Below are 20,429 nucleotides of genomic sequence, written 5' to 3'. Positions count from 1 at the left end.
AAAGACCTATAGGTTACTGAGATCTTGATGCAAACATGCTGGAGGGAAACTGAGTTGGAAAGAAGTAATTTTTCTTTCAAACTCCTCCTTTTGTTTCATTTAACAGATGGTAAAGTTCTGGAAGGTGCAATAGTGATCTTCAAAATTTTCAGTTCACGATCACTATAGGTTTCATGGGGTTTCTTAACCAAGACCCTAGAAATTACACTGCTCCACTGTCCTGAGCTTAGAAACAGAGTGGCCCCCAAGAGGAAAAAGTTTCTGGTTATTTTTGCTGCCCACACCGTGCTAGATAGGTGCACTGCTGTGCAAAACATGGTGATAAGTGACATGGAGCGGCAGCCCATGAATGGCAGTCAGTGACGCTTCATGAAGTCCTGGCATTTGAGCGAGCCCTTTCACAAAAAAAAAAACCAAAGGATCTACTTAACTGCCGAGCAAAGACTCTTGAGTAAGAAGCGGGGTCTGGGAAAACTTAGTGAACATGGCAGGGAAGACAAGTTAGATTCTTTAAAAAAAATCGGTCCAAGTGGATTTCGGATTCAGATTTAGAAAAATTTTCTTTCGTTATCTTACAGAAGCCCAGTGGTGCTCACCAACTAACAGCACTCACCTTTATTACATACTTTGAGATACAGTGCAGCCATTTAGCAAGTCGATTACTGGCACAGTCCTGCATTTTTAGGACTCGTCATCAAAAGAAAGGTAATTTGAATCACTACAGTTATCTTGCAAAAATCTCATCATTCCTAAGATTCAAGATCTGTAACGATGTATTTCGTATTTGCTCTTCCGTGCAGTGGTTAGAGAAGTTTTTTGTTAATATCCGATTTATCTGAACTTCCAAACGTAACAGCCAGCAGATTTATTAGGGCTCACAGAATAGAGCAGGAAGCGGAACGCAGATTAATGTTAATGTTTCAAAAGGCCTTTGAAAGAGCTGTACTACTGCTACGTTGCAGTCACTGCTTTTTTTGTCACATTATTACATCCATGTTGTTGTAACACTTTCTGTGTTTCACCAAGCATTTTCAAACATATTTCCAAGGCTGGGCCTTGGATGAGGGGAGATCTTTAGATCTTTCAATCTGGATACAAGTTGAGGGCCCAGACTCTCGCTAGAATCAAGCAGTCCAGCTGACTGGATCATGGTGTAACGATGCTGATGATAAAGGATCAGCCCCAGTGTTTAAAAAGCTGTATGTAATAAAATGCATGCAGTTTAGCATTGGCCACATTCACCCCTGGTGACGGAACGCCTAAGCCCAGTGAGCGCAGTGCGACGCTGGGCAGGTGGGCACGCTGCACCCTCCCTTCCCGCTACCGCGCGGTCCCGTGACGCATCACTCGATGTGCTCTGCTGAAAGCATGCCAGTGTAAAGACATGATAGTTTGTCACTGCAAGAGAATGGGTATTTTTTTTGACTGTGTGCTCCTAATCAATCCAACAGCATTTTCAAATAATTTAAGTAAGTGTTATCTTACAGATTTAGAGAAAAGCAAAACGTTAACGTATATTATTATTAAGTAAGTGAGGGGAAGGATGAAAAATCATGAGAAATTCACAACAGGAACACAAAAAGTGGCAGAATATTAGACTACTCTGCCTCTGAATTCACTCATGACTTGAACAGGATGGATTCTCTTCTTTGCAGAACCTTTTCTGACAGCCGCATAGATTTCTTCTGGCTTCTCTCTTTTAATTAGGGGCTTCTTCTCTGGAGCCTTCATTCTCCACATCACAACAGGATGTCGTGGGCCAGTAGGACTCTGGATCTTGATAATCTTTGTGGATGCAATATAGGACATCTTCACTGTCTGCACCACAGCATTCATTAAATTCTTGGCAGCCTGAATTAGCGAAGTGACGCTATCCAACTGTAATAAGAAACAGAAACATTAGCCTAGGAAGCCGGTCTGCTTTTAATCACAATGTGCTGATGAATAAACAATGGTTAAAAAGCAAGACTTAACCAAACCCTAATTCCTTTGTTTTCCCTTGGTGTGTTTGATCATGTTCCACTGCTCAGACTCAGAAGTGATATACAGAAATTTGTGCTGGTGGAATATAAATGCTTATGTCGATAATGTTTGGTTGTTTTTTTTTTTAAACGTGAATTCACGGTGCTTGTCTGCAGGGTCTCACTGCAGTTACTACTGGCAGGTACCGAAACCACCTCAAAGAAGAGCTATGAAAATGTGACCCATTACTTGCTTTGTATCCGCACCAGGCAAAGTCTCCAGCTGCTCCTGTCACATCCCAGGCTCCCACAGGTGCTCCTGAGCAATGCTGGGATCTCAGCGGCCAAGACTTTTAAGGGTAATTAAGCAGGATAGCATACAGAAACTGCAGTGACTGTGTGGCCTCTCAAACTGTTCAAGAAGTGCCAACCAAAGAGGCAGAATGCTTTACAAACTTATCCCTATCACCCGCTACCATCTTGAACAGCATCCTACATAGGCATACAGGTGTAAAGCAAAGCCATTTTCCATCAGTACTCATGGAGATAGAAAACAGTACATTTAATTCCAACTGAAAATCCACTATCTCCAACAAAATTGACAGCTTTTTAACAAGGGAGCGGGCTCTCCCGTACGGCTCCATAGTGTAAAGCGAGCAAACTCACTGACGCCACTGCTCCCTCCACGCGCTGGAGGCCTGCAGGCTGCACGGTGCCCGTGGGCTGGGGGCAGAGCGTGCTGGGGACACGTCACTGCCTTGGCCACCTCCTGGGCCCCAGCGCCTCTGGGAGCCGGGCCACGGGCTGACCGACACCGGTGCTGCACAGTTGTGCTGCGCAAACGGCAGATACGATCCTGGGGTGTGTGCTGAACTGAGGCGTTTTATTCTGTGTTAACCCCTCCAGTGACTCGTAATCTCATGTTCTAGGCACAACTCTGGTCCAACATGCTCCAGAAAGAGATTTCAAGCAGGCTGTCTGCAGGACAGGGTTACTGCTGCTGATGGGGAGAGCCTATCTATCTCGGGGGCTGTGGCTTGACTAAACCAAAACCAGCACAAGTATTTGACAAAAGGCCAACACTGGCAAAAGTGCTGATGCCTGTAACTGGCCATCAGCATTACTTCCACCCTTGGAAATGAGAAAAAGTCTTTCCCCCATTGCTCACGTTCTCAAAACACAGACTGGTAAGGCTCAGGCTCATCCTTTCAGAAGTAACAGGGACAACACAGAGAAGGCAAGGTAGGGGAGGAAGAAAGAGAGAGCACGCATCCATCCGTCCTTCCACATCTTGTGGTCTTAAAATCCAAGAGCAGGGAATTGCTGTGTGTGTGTTTGCTGCAGCTGTGTCTAATGTTAGGCATTGTACGCCACGCTGGGCACTTCAGAAGGTATCGCCACACATCCAGTGCACTCAAACAGGAAAAAATGACACCATTTTAGGTGAAATGTTCACGGTTTTATTTTTGGTCATATGGAAAACTTTTTTTTGACAGGGTCGGCTAACAGCTGAATGACGCCATATTTCATTTTGAGCACAGTGCTTTTTGTGCCATTAAATTTCTTTTGGATTTATTTGCTTGAAATAAAGGCTGTCCTCCCCCTTCACCTTAAGGTACCTTGGCTGTTGTCACAGTGCACCAAAGAGCTGCTAGGGACAAATACAGGGCGTAAATCATCTCGGTGACCTAAGTGAGTAGCTTTTCATCTTCTAAGAAGACATCGCACTCCTATTTAATTATGAGGCTGACAATTTCAATTTGGAAAGGAATCTCCAGTCTGAATACCTTTAAGAAAGTCCTGGTTTACATACTTATTATTTAATATTATTTAGTAGTTAATACATAGAGTTAATTTATTTAGAAATACTTATTATACATATTATTTAAATAAATAAATACTATCTGTAATTTTTATGACAGCCCCAAAACAGGGACGAGACATGTTAAAAATCAAATTTATATCCATGTGCCAAGATGAGAAAAGTACTGGTTTTAGGACCAACCAAAGACTTCAAATGCCAGGAGGTCTACTTTCTAGAGCGTATGCATGTGTGTATGCGCGTGCAAATACGTGTCTGTGCACGCACGCTTCCACACGCAAAGCACCTTGGTCAGGAATCGCTGTCAGTTGTACACACGCCAACGCTAAGGAAGCCCACTGTGGTTCGGCTGTAAAAATAGCAGCATCACTCGCTAACTGGAGAGCCGATACATTTCAACTTCTGAATATCCTCTTTGTTGAAGCGCTTGTACAAGCGATGAGGTCTGTTCTCTGAAAGGGCCATCGGTTTTAGTGCGAGGATGACCTTCAGCTTTGTCAGCCAGCCTAACCACGTAGCCTTCTGCAACATGCGGATTTGCAAACGGCATTTTGAGGAAAGGGTCGAGGTCTTCTCCCCCTTGCCACATCAAATGAATTGATCGGCCGAGCGGAGTGCATTGGTGTCTGTATTCGTGTGTAACACTCCATACACATACACCCCAGGGCAAGTAAGGCAGTAACAGAAATGCATCCAAGGGACTGGGGTTAGTTGCATTTTTTTGGCAACTCCTCTGAACTGGCAGAAGAACCCTCCAGTTAAACAGAACCACAGAACGGCAAGGGTTGGAAGGGCCCTCGGGAGATCATCTAGTCCAACCCCCTGCTAAAGCAGGCTCACCTAGAGCATGTTACACAGGACATTGTCCGGGCGGGCTTTGAATATCTCCAGAGAAGGAGACTCCACAACCCCCTGGGCAGCCTGTTCCAGTGCTCTGTCACCCTCAAAGTAAAGAAGTTTTTCCTCGAATATGTTCCTCTTATGTTTCAGTTTGTGCCCATTGCCCCTTGTCAATACCATGTTTACTGCTTCCCTCTGGAAGTGCCCAAAAAAAAAGAAAACCCCTTACCAATTTCCCCCTCCCTGCCCCCGAAAGTTAAACTCCTTAGAGGACTATTGAACGCGCACATATGCGTGACGGCAAACTGAAATTCTCTCTGTGCCTCAAGAGAAGGTGTGAATTTACCAGATGGCCTCTGAAGCTCATTCCTTGCTGCAGCATGTGAGCTTTTTTAGAGAGGATTTCCAGTTTGTGATAGCCTTGTAATCCTTGCACGGCAGCGCTGTAACGCAGGACGGCAGGTAGGCGTGGGGCCGCTAACTGCAGGGCAGCGGCTGCCCGGCCGCACTGCCGGGTTAAGCAGTACAACATCGCTGTTGTGATACGAGCTGAAGTGAAGTTCAAAGCACGTGGTGACCTTCAAGCCTAGAGCGTATTTCAAATGCTGCTTTTAATCCAAGCATTTTACAACCTTCCAGGCTGCCGGTGAGGTGTTCTGCTCAGAGGTCCTGCCATGACACTCCCAAGACGCCGCCAGGCCCCAGCACACCCCTTTGCCTAGGGAGGCTGACAGTGGTGTACCATGAGCGTGCTGCCGAACGGACATCCTGGCTGAACTGTAAGCTGCTGAATATTCACTGTGACGATTAAATTAGTTGGTTAGAAGGAATGAGAAGGAGGGAGACAAAGTTGCATAAGAATTTCTTGCTTTCATGCTAATTAGAGAATTATACACACACACAATTTCAATTATCAGTTGTTTCCTAGAACAGCTGACAAAGGCCCTGAGCCTGACGGCTTCTTAAGAGCTTTGAATCTTTTTGCCCCCCCAATGGTCAGTCCCGGTGGCAGCACCCGCACTCACTTTTCCAGCGCTGGCTGTGTAGTAACGCCGCTATGAAGCTGCTGTGCGCCAGAGGGGACTAAAAAAGATGGGTTTGTTGCTATGGCAGAAGGTGTATGGGCCTAAGGGGCAGGGTTTTTTTCCTGAAGTTCCTCAGTGACTTCAGTGCCTGCAATCCTTCTGCTTTTTTAAAGCTGCCTGGAGTGAGAGCTGTGCCAGGAGGCTGTCAGGCTGGGCTGGGGGTCAGCGGGGAGAAACTAAATCTGTTTGTATGGCAGGGGAAAACGCTTCTTGAAGAAATTGGTAGCAGCATCCAGGCAGGATAGAAGGGTGTCCCAAAACTTCAGCCAGTTTTTATTGTGACTCCAGTTTATACTGTGAAATACAGATAATGGCAGGAAATCCTTCCAGGAGATGGTTACACCTTACTTGCCCTTCCTCTCCTGCAGAAACTGGACGGTCAGATCCCCCTCAGGCTGGTATCTGTAGCTCCTTTCACAAAACGGCTGGGGCCGTGGGACAGTCCACAGCTCCTTCACTCACCACTGTGATCAAGGAAACCATGATTTTATTTCTTTAACTATAATCTTCATATACACTTACTATAAACAAATAATGAAATAAACTCCATGGGTCTCTAATTTTGATAAGGTTGCAAAAAAAAACCCAACAAAATTACAAAAAACCCCACCCACCCAAACAAACAAACAAAAAAACAAAACCAAAAATAACGTCACACATTAGCCTCATAGTCTGACATGAGCTCTGGGGAGCAGACACCTACCAGCTCCGGCATTTTAAATGCTAAAAATCCGAAGACTGAATTACAAACCCACTTGGTGCAGCTGTGCCAAACCGCAGCACCTGAATTCCACCACCCCTCCGGCCATGCCAGAGGAACTGAAGGTCTGCCTGATTATTTAAGCTCAGCAAAGGATGCCCTGAGATACAAACAGGCTTGCAGAACCAGGTATCTGAAACAAAAATATAAAAAAAGAACTGCTGTGTGCCTCCCCGCTGAACAGCATCCTATGCACCAGTAAGGCTGTTTGAATTGGGGGGTTTGCTGCAGTTACCGTGGCGGGTTGGGGGGGGTGTGGGGTGGTGTAAGAGGTGTATGTCAGGACAGGCAGCAATCGCCATTGCTTCTACTTTGCTCTTGATGTCTCTGCATAGGCGATGCCATATAGGGAGCCTTTAGGCCATCCATGGTATTTGCAGTGCCTCAGTGTCCACGTCCCCCCTCAGTTTTCTGTGTGCATCTCACTGCTCTGACTTCTGCATGGGAAATGTGGATGGGGGAGGGGGGGAGAGAAAAAAGAAAAGGTCTTTAACTGCATTCAAAATTTTGGAGAAGCTTTTAGATGTTCTGAGACAGGTACTACAGATGGTAAGAATCAGGCCGTGCATTTTCTCTTTTTTTTATCTCTAGAGAGCAGCTGCTTTTGTACTTCAATGCCAGTAACATTATAGAGTTTGGTGTAAATCTGTTGTTCTTCTATAAATCTAACGTACTCAAGGCCTGTCTTCACTTGGATGCTTTTATCTCAGATATTCAGCAGATTCTTCAAGGTCTCATAATGTATCTAGGAAAACTGATGAAATGAAAGATTGGTAAAATATTCATTGAGCACTTAAGATCATTTAATTTAGAGAACTGTAGCTGCAAACTCTTCAATGGGTAGCAAGTGATATATAAAGATTCACTACCAACCCCAAACCAGAAGCGCCCCTAACAGCACATTCCCCATGGAGACAGAACATTCCAGCCCCCGCATGGGACAGGTCTCTGTCAGTCCAGACTAATTAAAGGCCGTAGGAGGAGCATCCCTTGCCATAGCTTTCCTCATTTAAATGTCAGCTGTCCTGTGAGCTTTAGTGCTTTGTTTCCATTGCCAAAGGACTACAGAACGGTCCTGTAAGCGCTGTAACTTCGTATTGTGGCGGAACACAGAAGATACAGACCTGAAGGTAGTAATTTAAGAAAACCCGATCAACCCAAATCCTGCCACCGACAAAAATCAGGCTGATAGCACCCATGCCAAGATCAACACACTGTCCTCTCCGGCACTTGCATGAGTCCTGGGTGCAAGTAAGCAAACTCTCCATTGAGTAACAAAACTCAAGAAAAGGGAGTTCAGAAAAAAACTGGATTTTGCAACTTTATTTTCAACTTGTTTACGTGCATTGTTTTTTTCACATATTTGTAAAATAATTTCATGTCTTGGCAGTAGCAGCAATCCATTACTAGAAGTAGTTTAACGCTACAGTAACTGGTATGGTCAGTTATCATTCAGAATGATAATCATGACTTAGAATTTAAAGAAACTCTTCCTCTGACAAAGTATTTTCTGTTCCGTGTACTACGAAATGCTTGCCTTGTCGTGCGTCAGAAGTTGTTTCTGTAGCAGTTAAGTTCAGAAATTCCTCATTCTCAAAGCGTGTAAGTCAGTCAGCCTCAATGCTCACAGTCTGTGTAGATCTGCGGACGCCGTCTCTGACACAAAGACGCGGCAGACAGGTGCCTGCTGGAATAAAGCTGTAAGAGACCGCGCCAAACACCGCTCACAAAACAGTTCTTGATACGCAGCGTGCGAGTCTGCCAGCCCAGCTGGGGTACTCTGGCTTGGTCTGCTGTGAGCACTCATCTGTTTTGCAGGGAACTGAAGTTTTACTGTTTGAGCACAGATTTATCAATCGCCTGTTTGCGATTTCCCAAGTCCTATTTACAGTCCAACCAGACTTTTGTTTTTCATACAGGTGAAAACTAAGAATTGGGTATCAGATACACAGTTCCTTAGTCAATGTCTGAAGTCTGAACTTAAAATTCGTTTGGAAACAAGGTTATTAAAACTTTATCTTAATTGAACCACTAGGCTTAAATGCATTCCAAGAAACAACTTTTGTTACACTATACTGAGAGACTACGACTGATTTTTTAGTTCTTTGACAACTACTTCTGAAAAATAACACGAATGCTGCATTTCTGTGAAGAGTGGTGAGCTTCCGGGTAAAGCTGCGTTGAAGGTGAGTAGTACTTATTATGTTGTGCTTTTCATTTTCTTCCCACTTTTTTACTATGTGTAACGATTTGCTGTTGTGAATTATTTTATGGTTCTTTATATAGGTTGCTATATAAAATAAAGTTATTTAATTGCTTAAGATTAAAAGTAGCAGAACAATCCAAATGGGTAAAGTATGAAGAGTGACCTCCTGACTGTTGAAGACATTGGTTTTCCTTGGCCTGGGCCAGGACTGTAACGCTCTTTACCGGCCTTGGTGTCTGAGCTGGGGATGTTTACGTATGCAAATGGTGTAACAGCAACACTAGAAGATGGGCAGTCAAGAATGCACAGGAAGAAGTTCAAGCGTTGGAAGCACTTTGTTAACAACCACGTTTCTTCATGTAACTGCCGGATGATACCTAAACCCTATCGTGGATGCAGGTCCAGTGCAGGTTACGTACAAAGGAAGCCAAAGGGAGACCTGCCATTGCGATTCTTTTTTCCTGTTACTGGGAACTGTTCCCTCTGCCTTTTGCCCACCTCTGCTTTGACATGCTCTCCTGTTGGGATGTCGGAGAGGTTTCATCCCCATTTGTGGAACTGGCCTCAGGAAATCTGCCTCACTGTTTGGGGGGGTAACCTGGGGGTGTTTATTTTCAATGAGCCAAGTCTTCCTAAAACTGTGGCTGTTCCATTGGTTATCTGTGGCTGTCTATCTAGTAATGCCATTATACACCTCCAGGGTATTCGGGGTTTGTTCTGCATTTTACCCACTTTTCAGGTGGGGAAATTGAATCTAATGAACTAAATAACTAACCATTACAGCATCTGCTTCAGGCTGTGTAAGATTCAAAGAACTGAAATTGAGTCCTATAATTAGACCAGGCCCTGTGTCCAAGTTAAATGATAAACAACTTACGTAAGTACTGTCAAACTGTTTCCCTGAAACACCATAATGGAACATATGCTTAGGCAGGCGGTTAGCTCAGTCCCCCCAAGTACTGCTGCTCTCACTTGCAGAAGGTTTTAAAAAAACAGGTCCTTGAGAAAAAGAGAATAATGGTTTAATATAAATCCTTTCACTGCTGTTTCCATCAGTTGGTTTTGGTTTGTGAAGAAATGGAGTGCTTGTTGCAATCATCTTTTACGTGCACTGAGGCTAAGAACTATAAAATACACCCTGATTTTGCTAATTAGCAAAGCAATTATTATTAGGAAAAGTTAATTGTCTTATAGTGCACATTACCAGTAATACTTCTTGCTGCTTTAAATTAGTTTTTCTCGGTAGATGCAGTTTAGAAAGCAATAGCAACTGAGCTGTCTTTAAGTAATTAACAGGAAAAAACATATCCCTTGCTTTGCTTCCAAAGGCCAGTTTTCTGTACACGCGCCTACCAGCATACATTAGGCAAAAGCAGTGAAAGATGTAGTGTTACTGCATTAAAAAAAAAAAAACACACAGTGAAACATTTCTGTCAACTCTCAGTAAAAAAAATAAAAATAAAAATACATCAACTCTTAGGGGTTAACATCAACTTTTAGCAAATTCGCTTTTTGTTATTTTCAGAATCGAACAGTGATCTAAGAAGTCATTTCACGCATAGTGTGAAGCCCCCTGAGTGTCCTTCCAGCATTAGCTCCAACACTGAACTCCAGGCTCCCAACGACACGGAGCAGCAGCAGCAAGGCAAAGCGGAGTGGCTGGGCGAGGAGCAGCGGCTGTGCCTCCGCAGGGCCCAGCTTTGGCACGGCAGCAGCTGTGGGCTTTCAGCAAGGCACAAAGGAGGAATTTTTTCACTGAAGGTCACAGAGCAGTTGAAGCAGGACAGCGATATTGAAGTCAGTGGGACAAACTGTCTACCTATAGTACATCAAATGGGCTGTTACAATAGCGTGATTGCCAGCTTGCTGCTTAGCCCTCTGTTCCCAGCCTTGGGTCCCACAGGAGCTGCAGCTAGGGAGCCATTCTGCCCATCTTGACTTCCTTGAGGAGGAAAAAGCAAACCCAAACAGAAACCCTGGGAGGAACTGAAATGCAGTGCCCCCCCCATCCCCTCCCCTGCCAGAGGAGCAGCTCTTAAAGGGTTCAGCAAAATGCCAGCTCTTGCTGCCTGGCTCCTCTCTAGCAGCAACTGAAAACCTCCAACTGCATCGAAGGCGCGGAGCAGCTTGCCAGCCGCCACAGTCCTCGCTGTTGGCCGAGACATGATTTTCCTGGGGTATGGTTAGCCAAGGATTGGGACTGCGTCAGCCAGCGGCCTGGTGGCAGCCACGGATACCCTGCCCTTTCCTACCTGCTAGCTTCCAGCTTTGACGCCGTGGTTTCTTCTACCTGTGGTATCGCCTTCAAAGCTGAAACATGTTCATAGCGATATCGTGCAGGCAACTTCTTTTGATTTAACTGGCACGGGAACTCAGCTGTAGCTCAGTAAGTGAAGTAGGCATTCAGATCCAGCCTTGAAGGATGAAGCTAGCAGTATTAAAGCACCTACACCTGGCTCAAAAGTGGAATTATGTCGCTGTTTAAGTAAGTCTGGTTCTCGCAATACCGACAGGAAGAGTCAAAGACAGATAAATCAAATGAGACATTTGCAGGAAAAACAGAGTGAAGCAGCTTTCAGTGCACAGGTAAGACTGGCTAACCCGAGAGATCTTTTCTGTGCCATTTATCAAATTCTGTGATACCGTAACTCAGAACCCTCTCTTCCAGATTTCTTTTTCCTCTTTAAGGCTAAAAAGCTTTGTCTCCCTTGCCAAATACAATATAACATGAAATACAAGAAGATAATGACTATAAATAGCACAAAACAGAATTGCCTGGCACAAGTCAGAGCGTGCAGTGTTCACATACAAGATACGTTAATTTTCTGCCCTGTGCTATAATTCTCTTTATTTAAAGCCACTGCTGGGAAAAAAAAGCAAGCTGTCAGCGTGCAAGCCTATCGTTGTGCGGTACTTGTAAATGAATTACCAGATTATCTACATAAATGAATGCAATTACTGTCGATCCGCAGACTGCAAATGTTACCCCATTATTTTGTGCCTGAAGAGGCATAAATTAGTTCTAATTAATAGAAGGCATTGCCCGTTTCCTGTTTAATCACACCTAGCAAAGCCTTCCTGAATCCTCACTGGTTTTGCTTGTGCAGCTTACAAACTGGCAATGCTAACTGTGTTACTTAAAAACTTAAGTATTTTATGGCAGCAAGGAAGACTGAATACTGTCAATGAATTTTTAATGAATGAAAAAAAATCAAAACCACGGTGAGTGACGAATTAGAAGCTAATGATTCACACAGCTCTTCCTTGGTTTTTCTGTCCATGGCCCTTTATAACCACGATAACTGGGGCTCTGAGCGTTATTCTGCCAACGGCGAGAGTGAAGGTGCTGGAGCTTGGGGAAGAGCAGTGAGAAAGGCAGGCAGCACAGAACTGCGGCAGGAGACCTCAAGATCATATGGCCTCAAGTCAGAAAGCCACTAATTGAGGAGTGCGGTTAGGAGGACCACGAGCTGGGCACCCCCGAAGCACTCCAGCTGCCCCTGGCAAACCGGCCTACTTACCCTACAGTAAGGATGTGGCAGGGGTATGAATTTTAAGTAAGGGAGGTTGTCAGAGCAGTGTTACAGGGAAGACAAGGACAAGGCCACAGGGGATGCAGATGAAAAACACCTGAAGAAAGACAACGATATACTGTGATATAGAGAATGAATGGCGATGAGCTGTGTTTGAGGACAACATCATACTTTTTCATATGCATAATCCTCTTTGTTGTCATGGGAATAAGTCCTGAACTGAACTATGCTGGCAGTCACCAGTACCTCCTCAGGTACAGCGCTTCTGTGGATGAGAATCCATTTTCCTGCCCTTGTACTGGTGGCGTTTCTGACCACTGTTATATAGTAGTACAAAAGGTTAATCTGTAATGCCATTTTATGTCTACTTTACTTTCTCCTCCATAGCTTCATCCAGAAGAGGCTGCTGGTAAGACAGATGGTGTGACTTTGCTCTATTTCAAGCCAACAGTTCTCTTTCTTACAGATCTACAAATATGTACTAGACTAAGACTACATCCTCCACTCTTCATCCCTCTATTCTTTCCTCTGATTTGGTCTTTAGGCTTCATTAGAGGATTTTTTTTTCATGAACAGCTATTTTTATGAGAAAAAAACTTAAAAATTCCTTGAGGCCGATTTAAATCCGAGATCCTTGTGGGTGGATGTAAGTGCCATCCTCCATCGTACAACACTGCTTTTCTGTGTGGATTTGTGTGCTTTTGCTTGCCCATTCTCACTTTGTACAGCAAAGTTGACTCGCCAGCATCGAAGTTGATATTAACTATCTGAATGTGGAAATCTGTCATTTCTCACAGGAGAGGAGCTTTCCTCCTCAGCTCTTCTGTTTGCACGTGAGGTGGACAGGAGGCAAGGGAACTGCCAGGAGCCGACAAAAGGCAGCTGAGGGATGACCATAAATCAGGGAGTTCAGTCTCAAGCATACATGCACATGGGCGCAGGACAAAGAAATTGCAGGGGAAACAGTGAAAGCAAAAAATGGAGCAACCTGTAAGTATGTGTATCTCCTAATGCCCTTTCTAATACGCTTTCTCCTGTAGGAGATCTTCGCTATCCAGAGGAAGGATACAGTTTCAGGTATTTTAAGACTCACAGTTATTTTCTTATTACATAATGAAAAGGTCACTATCTGTAAGGGCATGCCCTCTTTTTTTTCTTAATCCTGCCTGATGTCCGATTCTCATTCTTCATTGGCATAAACAGATAAATACAAGAATATCAGGGCTGGGGAGAACAGAATCCTATTCCAGCTACAGTTCTGACTCCTTGAAAAAATAACTTTGCTACCGATTTTATGTGAGCAAAATCTGAAGGTTTAGTAGTGTTGCATAGACCATTAAAAAAAAAACCACCAAAAAACCCCAAACCAACCAAAACCCACTTTTGGCTAGAAAAGTGAAATTCAGCTGCCTGAGCAGATACCTGACAGATCACGAGGGCACAGATGTTCTGTCCATGTATTTATGTATTTTCTGTAGTTTTTTTCCTTGCTGTGCTCCCAGATATTCTGTGTGTGTGCGCGAATGTCTGAGGGTGTGTGGGGCTTGGGGGGGGGTGGGGGAAGAGAGAACCTCTGCGCTTTCTTAAGCAGAATTTTGTTTTGTCACTTTTTCCAAGGCCAGCCAACCTACATGATCAAATTCTGAAGACCCTACATGGACTTTCAAAGCCAGAATTTTCTCCAGCTTTTAAAAAAAGTAATTTGATAATCAGCCATTTTGTATCAGTAGTGAACTTTTCTCCCTCTCTGCTTATCATTTTCTCCATACAACATATTTTTAATTCCCATATTCTCCTAAAACTGAAGCAGGTCAAACACAAATAGTTCATTTACATATAGATTAGGACAAGCCCTATAGGGAAGCCATCACGGTTTGGTTTGGTTGCATTTTCACATAACCACAATTTTAATTGAAAAGCGACATTTGAGCACAGTCAATCATGAATGCCCTCCCCTTCCCAAAAACAGGACATTTAGACCAGTGAGACCCTTTTAAAAAAAAATTTATAAAATCTTCTTCTCTTTTATAGGCCTAACCGTATCTACCATATTAAAAAAAAAATACAGTCACTGTTGGAGCATTTTCTAAGATTGCTTTAACACAGTAACCACCAGAATTTACAGCATCTCACTTTGACTCCACAAAACACTTCCAAAAGTGTCCAGGGCTCTAAGCATGTTCTTAGCTTCCATGGCCTCCAAGCTAAGCACCTGTGTTAAGTGAGTTTATTGAACTGGGACTGAGGTAAGCATTTATTAGAACAAGTAATTGCCTTCCTGAATGGGAACTTCTGGATACACGCAATGTATGTCTTCATCCTCCTTCCCTGAAACAGGATTAAGAGCTATAGTCGTTATCCCTCTGGGAGTATGAATGAAGTTAAGTTTGGCTTTTCACTTTTAGAATCTAAATTTTTGCACCACTATTATGTACTTCCCACTGTTAGCATATGGGTGATGATACAATAAAATGATAAAAAACCCAATGTGAATATCATTACAGCAGGAGCAAAAAAGAGCAAGAACCAAACTGGGCTTCCGAAATGTCCTGCAGTGAGACCACCAATCACGCGCGCTCAGTAATGGAAGCAGGACCAGGAAAATTACAGATTGCGTCTATCAGGCATAATGCAGGTTTCTGTAGGTCAAGGATCCATGTGAATCCAAATTCGCCAAAGTAGTATAGTAGACAATTAAATCAGACAAACATTGTGATGTGCAAGAAGCTGTATCTTTTACCTTTTTTTTGTAAGCAAGTAAGGTTTATCTGTTTATGTCGTGCATTTGTTCATTTGTCAGTCCTTCAGTAACTTTTAAACGTACTACTTAGCTAATCTTAGATTTCCGGATTTCACAGATACACAAGAATGCCAAAAGACAAATAATAAATCTTTACCAGATGACAAAATCAGAGACTGTACAGAGAAAAAAGAGAGTCCCAAATGAGAGGTCCCAGACAAGACAAGACAGAGACAGCCCAATTCTTGCTGGCTCCAAAGCGTGGACTGCATGGACTGCACCGTCTGCACCACTGCTCCTTGTTACACAGCTGTAGCGGACTTTGGGGGAGGTTTACAGCCAATTTGAGGCTCATTCTATCTGTCTGTCTGTCTAGCTATCTGTCTATCCTGATGGGGGAAGCATGTTAGAAGCACGGAAGTTGGGGCAAAAAGGACTAGTGCTCAAAGGAGATGCAAATGGTTTACGTGCAGGTGAGTGGGAGGACAAAGTACAGAAACACGGCCTCAGCACAGAGGGCTACGGGGATTTCTGGTGTGGGACCACTGGAGGCAGGTCACAGGCAACACGGGGGAGCTGACAGCTCTGACAGCAGAGGATGTGTACACAAAGGGCATGAAACAATGAAACCTGGCTTTATTAACCCACGCCGCTCATGGAACTGCTTGTAAAAAGAAATGGATAATAAAGATAAACCTGTTTAATTTACAACCCAAGAGAAAACAAGTATTTGCTTCAGAAAGTTTACATTCAATTCAGAATTACTCATCTGTAAGTTCCAGAGGTTTAAATATGGCTTCTGAATTATCATTTGAATAGGCAACAAAAATCCTACTGAAATGGGTTTCAAATCTCACAATCAGCAATAGTGTTCATTTCTGATTATTTTATAAACCGTATAAAATGTACTAATAGTTTTACTGATATAAATTCAAGACTATGTGAAATGTGAAGTTATCGTAATGAGGAAAGTATTTAAATGGTAAGAATGTGGGGAGGGAAGCTTTTGTTACCTGGGTTTCGTACCATTCAGCAGTTTTTACGTCTTGAAATCATAATCCCATACGGTACAGGTAATAGCAGTAATAACCAAAGAATACATGAAGGTGAAGGCATTATATGAATGCCCGTGATCAGTTTTGTGCTGTGGACACGTGCATTAAAGTTCCACAAAATCACAAACAGTATCTTTTCCATGGCTAATGATACTCAGCTGTAATGGAGCTCATGACACAAATTAATGCAAAACCAAGAAATCTACTCAAGAATCAAGTCACCTTGTTCTAAATTTCCTTCACTTCCGTAGGGATGTAGAATGTCCTTCATCTTTTCCTTCTGAAGTCCATCTCTGGGGATTTCTTTTTGTGTATAGACACACATACATGCATACTCCATATATGTAAGTAAATAAACTACCATCTTAAGATGGGTCACAGTTCTTAAAACCAAATTACTCCAGAGTAACAGGTTTGAGAATTTAAAAGAAAAAAAAAAAAACAAACAACAAAAACTGCAAGCGATTTCTGTTCCTTTTGAGCCACCAGTCTTACACTTCACTGTCTGAGCTGCTCTGCATTAAGTGTAAAAACAGTGGGGAATAAAACGAGATTCAGGACTACACTGGAACATCTCCCAGGCACAGGAAAGCACAACTCTTAAGATTTATTTTGATTAACGAAGTAATTTATACCATTCTTCTACTTACAGCAGACATGATGAGCTCGCCACCTAGGTTCTGGATTTCTGCTTTAACTTGACTGCAGATTTTGAGCTGATGGGAGTACAGCTTGATCTGTTCTAGGTAAGCCAACAAATCCTGTTTGCACGATTGGTCTGGACACTGAAGATTAAGAAAAGACCAATTAAGAAAGCATTTCAGCAACTTGACTCAGACATCAGATTAATACTTTGCTGAGGAGCGTTCAAATTATACACGAGTGTGGCCCTGCCTTTCACTGCAGCTCTGTCAGGCTGCGTAGTTCATTCCTCTGGTGAAGGTTTTTAACAAAGAAATTGGAGCAGCTCAGAGTAACCCTCAGCTTCCCCACACTGCTGGGCTTGCCTTAGCAGTATTTCTAAACAAATTCCTTCCCTTCAATTCCTAAGAGATTATGATTTCTTTTTAAGAAGATACCTGCATTAACATTTAATATTTGCACGGGCAAATTTAAACACAGATGTTAACTTTTATATGAAGTTATGCTTTATCTTATAATGCTATCTGTGGGGTTTTGTGTTCCATCCAGAGTTTACTAAACTTGATCTGCAGATCTTCTGTATCAGTGGGAACAGGAAAATAACAATGTCTTACAGAAAACTCTCCCATTTCAATACTTTTAACAACACAGTATTTTTAATAAAAATCGCATCTTTCTACCATCACTTCTGTGAACTCCAAAAATAATTGGGAGTACTTGGAGGGGAAATGCTGCTCTGTGAGGACCAGGCTTGACACCTAAGGCCTGGTATGCATTTGCTCTAAAGTTGCTTTTTGTTGCTCTGGCGCAGCATAAAGGGATCTGAAGGTGAATGGTGAGTCACTATCGTGCTACCATAGCTCTACAGAGTGAGCGAGACAAGTAAGAAACAGATCCCCACAGTTCTTCAGAGCCGTGATTTTAGCCTGTGTGCTGTACTTGCACTCTAAGTATGGTCACTTCCCTTTGATAGGGAATTGTGTTCAGCTTTGTATATTAAAAAAAGAAAGATGTGTTCCCACCAACCGCAGTGGCAACAACCATCTATGATTTCGTACAGTTATTAAACCTTTAGTCTCACAGAATTGTGACCAATGCAAGTGGCGATTTAAATCCCCAACCTGCTAGAAGTCAGAAAAAGCACCAGTTCTACTGAGTTCATGAAATACTTTACCTAAACTACTGGCTTTGCTGAAGGAACCTGATACTTGTTTGAAATGGGGGTGTGATGATTCCACTCTTCGTGACTATGCAATAGAACAGAAGTGTTTGCTTAAGCAAACAAGTTCATGTTATAGACTTAGGAAAAGATAACAAGGAATAATGAAGAAATACAATTTTAAATTAATTAATATGAATTAAGTCAGTCCTTAACTCATGTTCTGCTAAGTATTTTGTGTACTTTGGCATAGTTCAGAAGAAAAACAGAAGAGTTTCTTGACATCCTCTCTTTCTTGCATGTGATGTTTCCAAAGTGTCAGTGTATTACAGAAAACCACACTAAAATATGTCTTTGTTTCTTCCTTACTCAACATCGCTTTACGAACCGCACAAATCAGTATTTAAATACCAGTACCTCAGTGACTGTTGAGAAAACTGGAATGCTCATTGTTTATTTAATTTTAATTAATAAAAATCTGTCCTTCCAGTCAAATGCAACTGTAATCCCCTTAAGCATCACAACTAATCATATCAAGACAGGGTGCATTTCCTGGAATGAGATGCTTGCTCCTCAATTTTTTCTTTTCCTCTTCTTAAATACACTGTGATTTCCTGCCCCCCTGCACTGGAAAAACTCAAGAGATGGGCAGATAGGATGCCAATGAGAGTGTCTCATCCATTTCAAATACTGACAATGCCAATTACAGAAGTTCGGAGACAAGAATATTTTATCCTTATTATATAGTACTCTTTTATATAACAGTATTGGCAGGCCAGTCGCATTTACTATCTTCCTTATATACCATTAGAAAGGAATGTGTAACATTTTAGGAAAGCTTAAGACAATATGCATTGAAGAGCAGGAAATTGCAACTCAAGAACAAGACCCTGAGGTTAAAATAGTTCAATGAAAACATGGGTTCAGTGCTCAGTAGCATTAAAAAAAAGCAAATGCTAGGCATGATTAGGAAAAGACTTCCGAAATGTAATTATGCAACTGTACAACTCTGTGGTATACCCACAGCTTTACTACCCCGAGTAGGGACGGTGCATCCTTCCCCTCTCTTGCCCATTACAAAGCACATAATTAAATAGGAAAAGGACAACAAAGATTTTCATGAAGACAGGTATTCTTTCCTCCAGTACAAAACCAAGAGGTCATTAAAAGTAACTAGCATGAGTTCAAAACAGGAGGAGATGGTTCTTAACGCTGTGTCGTTAAGCTGCAGAAATCTTTGTTGCAGAATGGTTTTACGAAAAGATTACATGGGTTAAAAAAATTACTGGACAAATTAATAAAAAAAAAAATCAAGGACTATTTAATGTATCAAGTGTATCAAAACTATGTTTGATTAAGTAAATTCTTTGAATGGCTGCTGTTGGTTTGGGAGACCATGTTGTGTCAGTATCATGAAGCCCAAGTTCTGTATATAGTCACTATTAACTTTTGTCAGCAACAGAGTTATTGGCCTAAATAAACCTCCGGCCTGACCAAGTGTGCTCATGGTTTATCTGCCTTACCCATAAAACTTTACAAGATGATATGATCAAGGCAGGGACCAACACATTACAAAGAAGAGGCATTTACAGAAGTAAAGATAGGAGTCTACACTACTTTGAGCAGGATAAAGTACTACCAAAAAATGAAAGCCTTATGCCTTATAGCATATCCAAATCAACCATAAACAGATGTTAGAAAGAACTGTACTCTGTAGGGAGGATATCCCATAAGGAATCCTCTACATATTGCTCCAAAGCATCTGATGCAAGCAACACTTGCTTACTAGAGCAACCAAACACTAGGCTGCAACAGAAGGACAATAAATACATTTGATCATCCCAGGGGCAATTGCTGGTTACCATGTTAATGCCTCATATTCTTAGCGAGAGATCCTGGCAAATGATGAGAGGTTCTTTCCCGTACGTATTGAAGGTAGCGGGGTGTTAGCAAGAGCATTCCATAAGAACAGGATCAGAACTGACCTGCACCCAAAGGATGCAGTGGTGCTTTACCTAAGAGAAGTAACATCCAGAGAAACTACGGAGTGATTTGATGAATTACGCAGTGATTGAAAACAGTGACAGCAACATTCACACTCCAAGTGAAAAACCACTGGCACAGCAGTGGCACAAATGATCAAGACAAACAATTCTGCAGGAAATTCTGACTGTGAACAATATTGTTCTTGCTTTACTTCGATTTCATTCCTTTGCTAACACAGTGAGTAGCATTTCTCTAGAATGTGAATCTGTCTTCACAGTGATTAATACTGGGTATAATCACACGCAGACCCACTACTATAAATATAAATGTATAAATTATTGCAACTATTTGTTAATTGTAAGCTTTTAGGTAAGACGATCCTGTAATCAGATCTTTTCAGCACATCTGCTTGGATTGTATTTATCAGCCAATCATTTTGAAGGATGCTTTTTGGTTTTTACTTTCAGGAAAACTTTTTTAAAGTACCTGGAATCAGCTTCTAAGTCAGGAGCCTACCTGGTTCTTTAGAAAGAGATGATTCATATTGATCCCTGTACTTCCAGAAATTAAAAGTATTTAACATTTTATTGTGTTGATGTATTGATCCCGACCGAGAGACCACTGCAGACAGAGGCATTCC

General features: G+C 42.4%; 1 protein-coding gene across 1 annotated transcript in view; it reads right to left on the bottom strand.

Annotated features, from left to right (window-relative positions):
- Positions 1-1,593: 1,593 nt before the first annotated feature.
- The window catches only part of CTNNA3 (catenin alpha 3), a 505,586-nt gene continuing 486,750 nt past the window's right edge, over positions 1,594-20,429 (bottom strand). The window contains exons 17-18 of the mRNA XM_009636975.1: positions 16,653-16,787; positions 1,594-1,878 (exon numbers count right to left, since the gene is read on the bottom strand). Coding sequence (XP_009635270.1) covers positions 1,594-1,878; positions 16,653-16,787 — 420 coding nt within the window. The remainder of the gene's footprint in view (positions 1,879-16,652; positions 16,788-20,429) is intronic.

The sequence above is a fragment of the Egretta garzetta genome, unplaced genomic scaffold (assembly GCF_000687185.1).
Source record: "Egretta garzetta isolate BGI_Z169 unplaced genomic scaffold, ASM68718v1 scaffold204, whole genome shotgun sequence".
NCBI lineage: Eukaryota > Metazoa > Chordata > Aves > Pelecaniformes > Ardeidae > Egretta > Egretta garzetta.
Note: the sequence above shows the minus strand (reverse complement) of the source record. Positions and strands in the feature narration are given on the sequence as shown.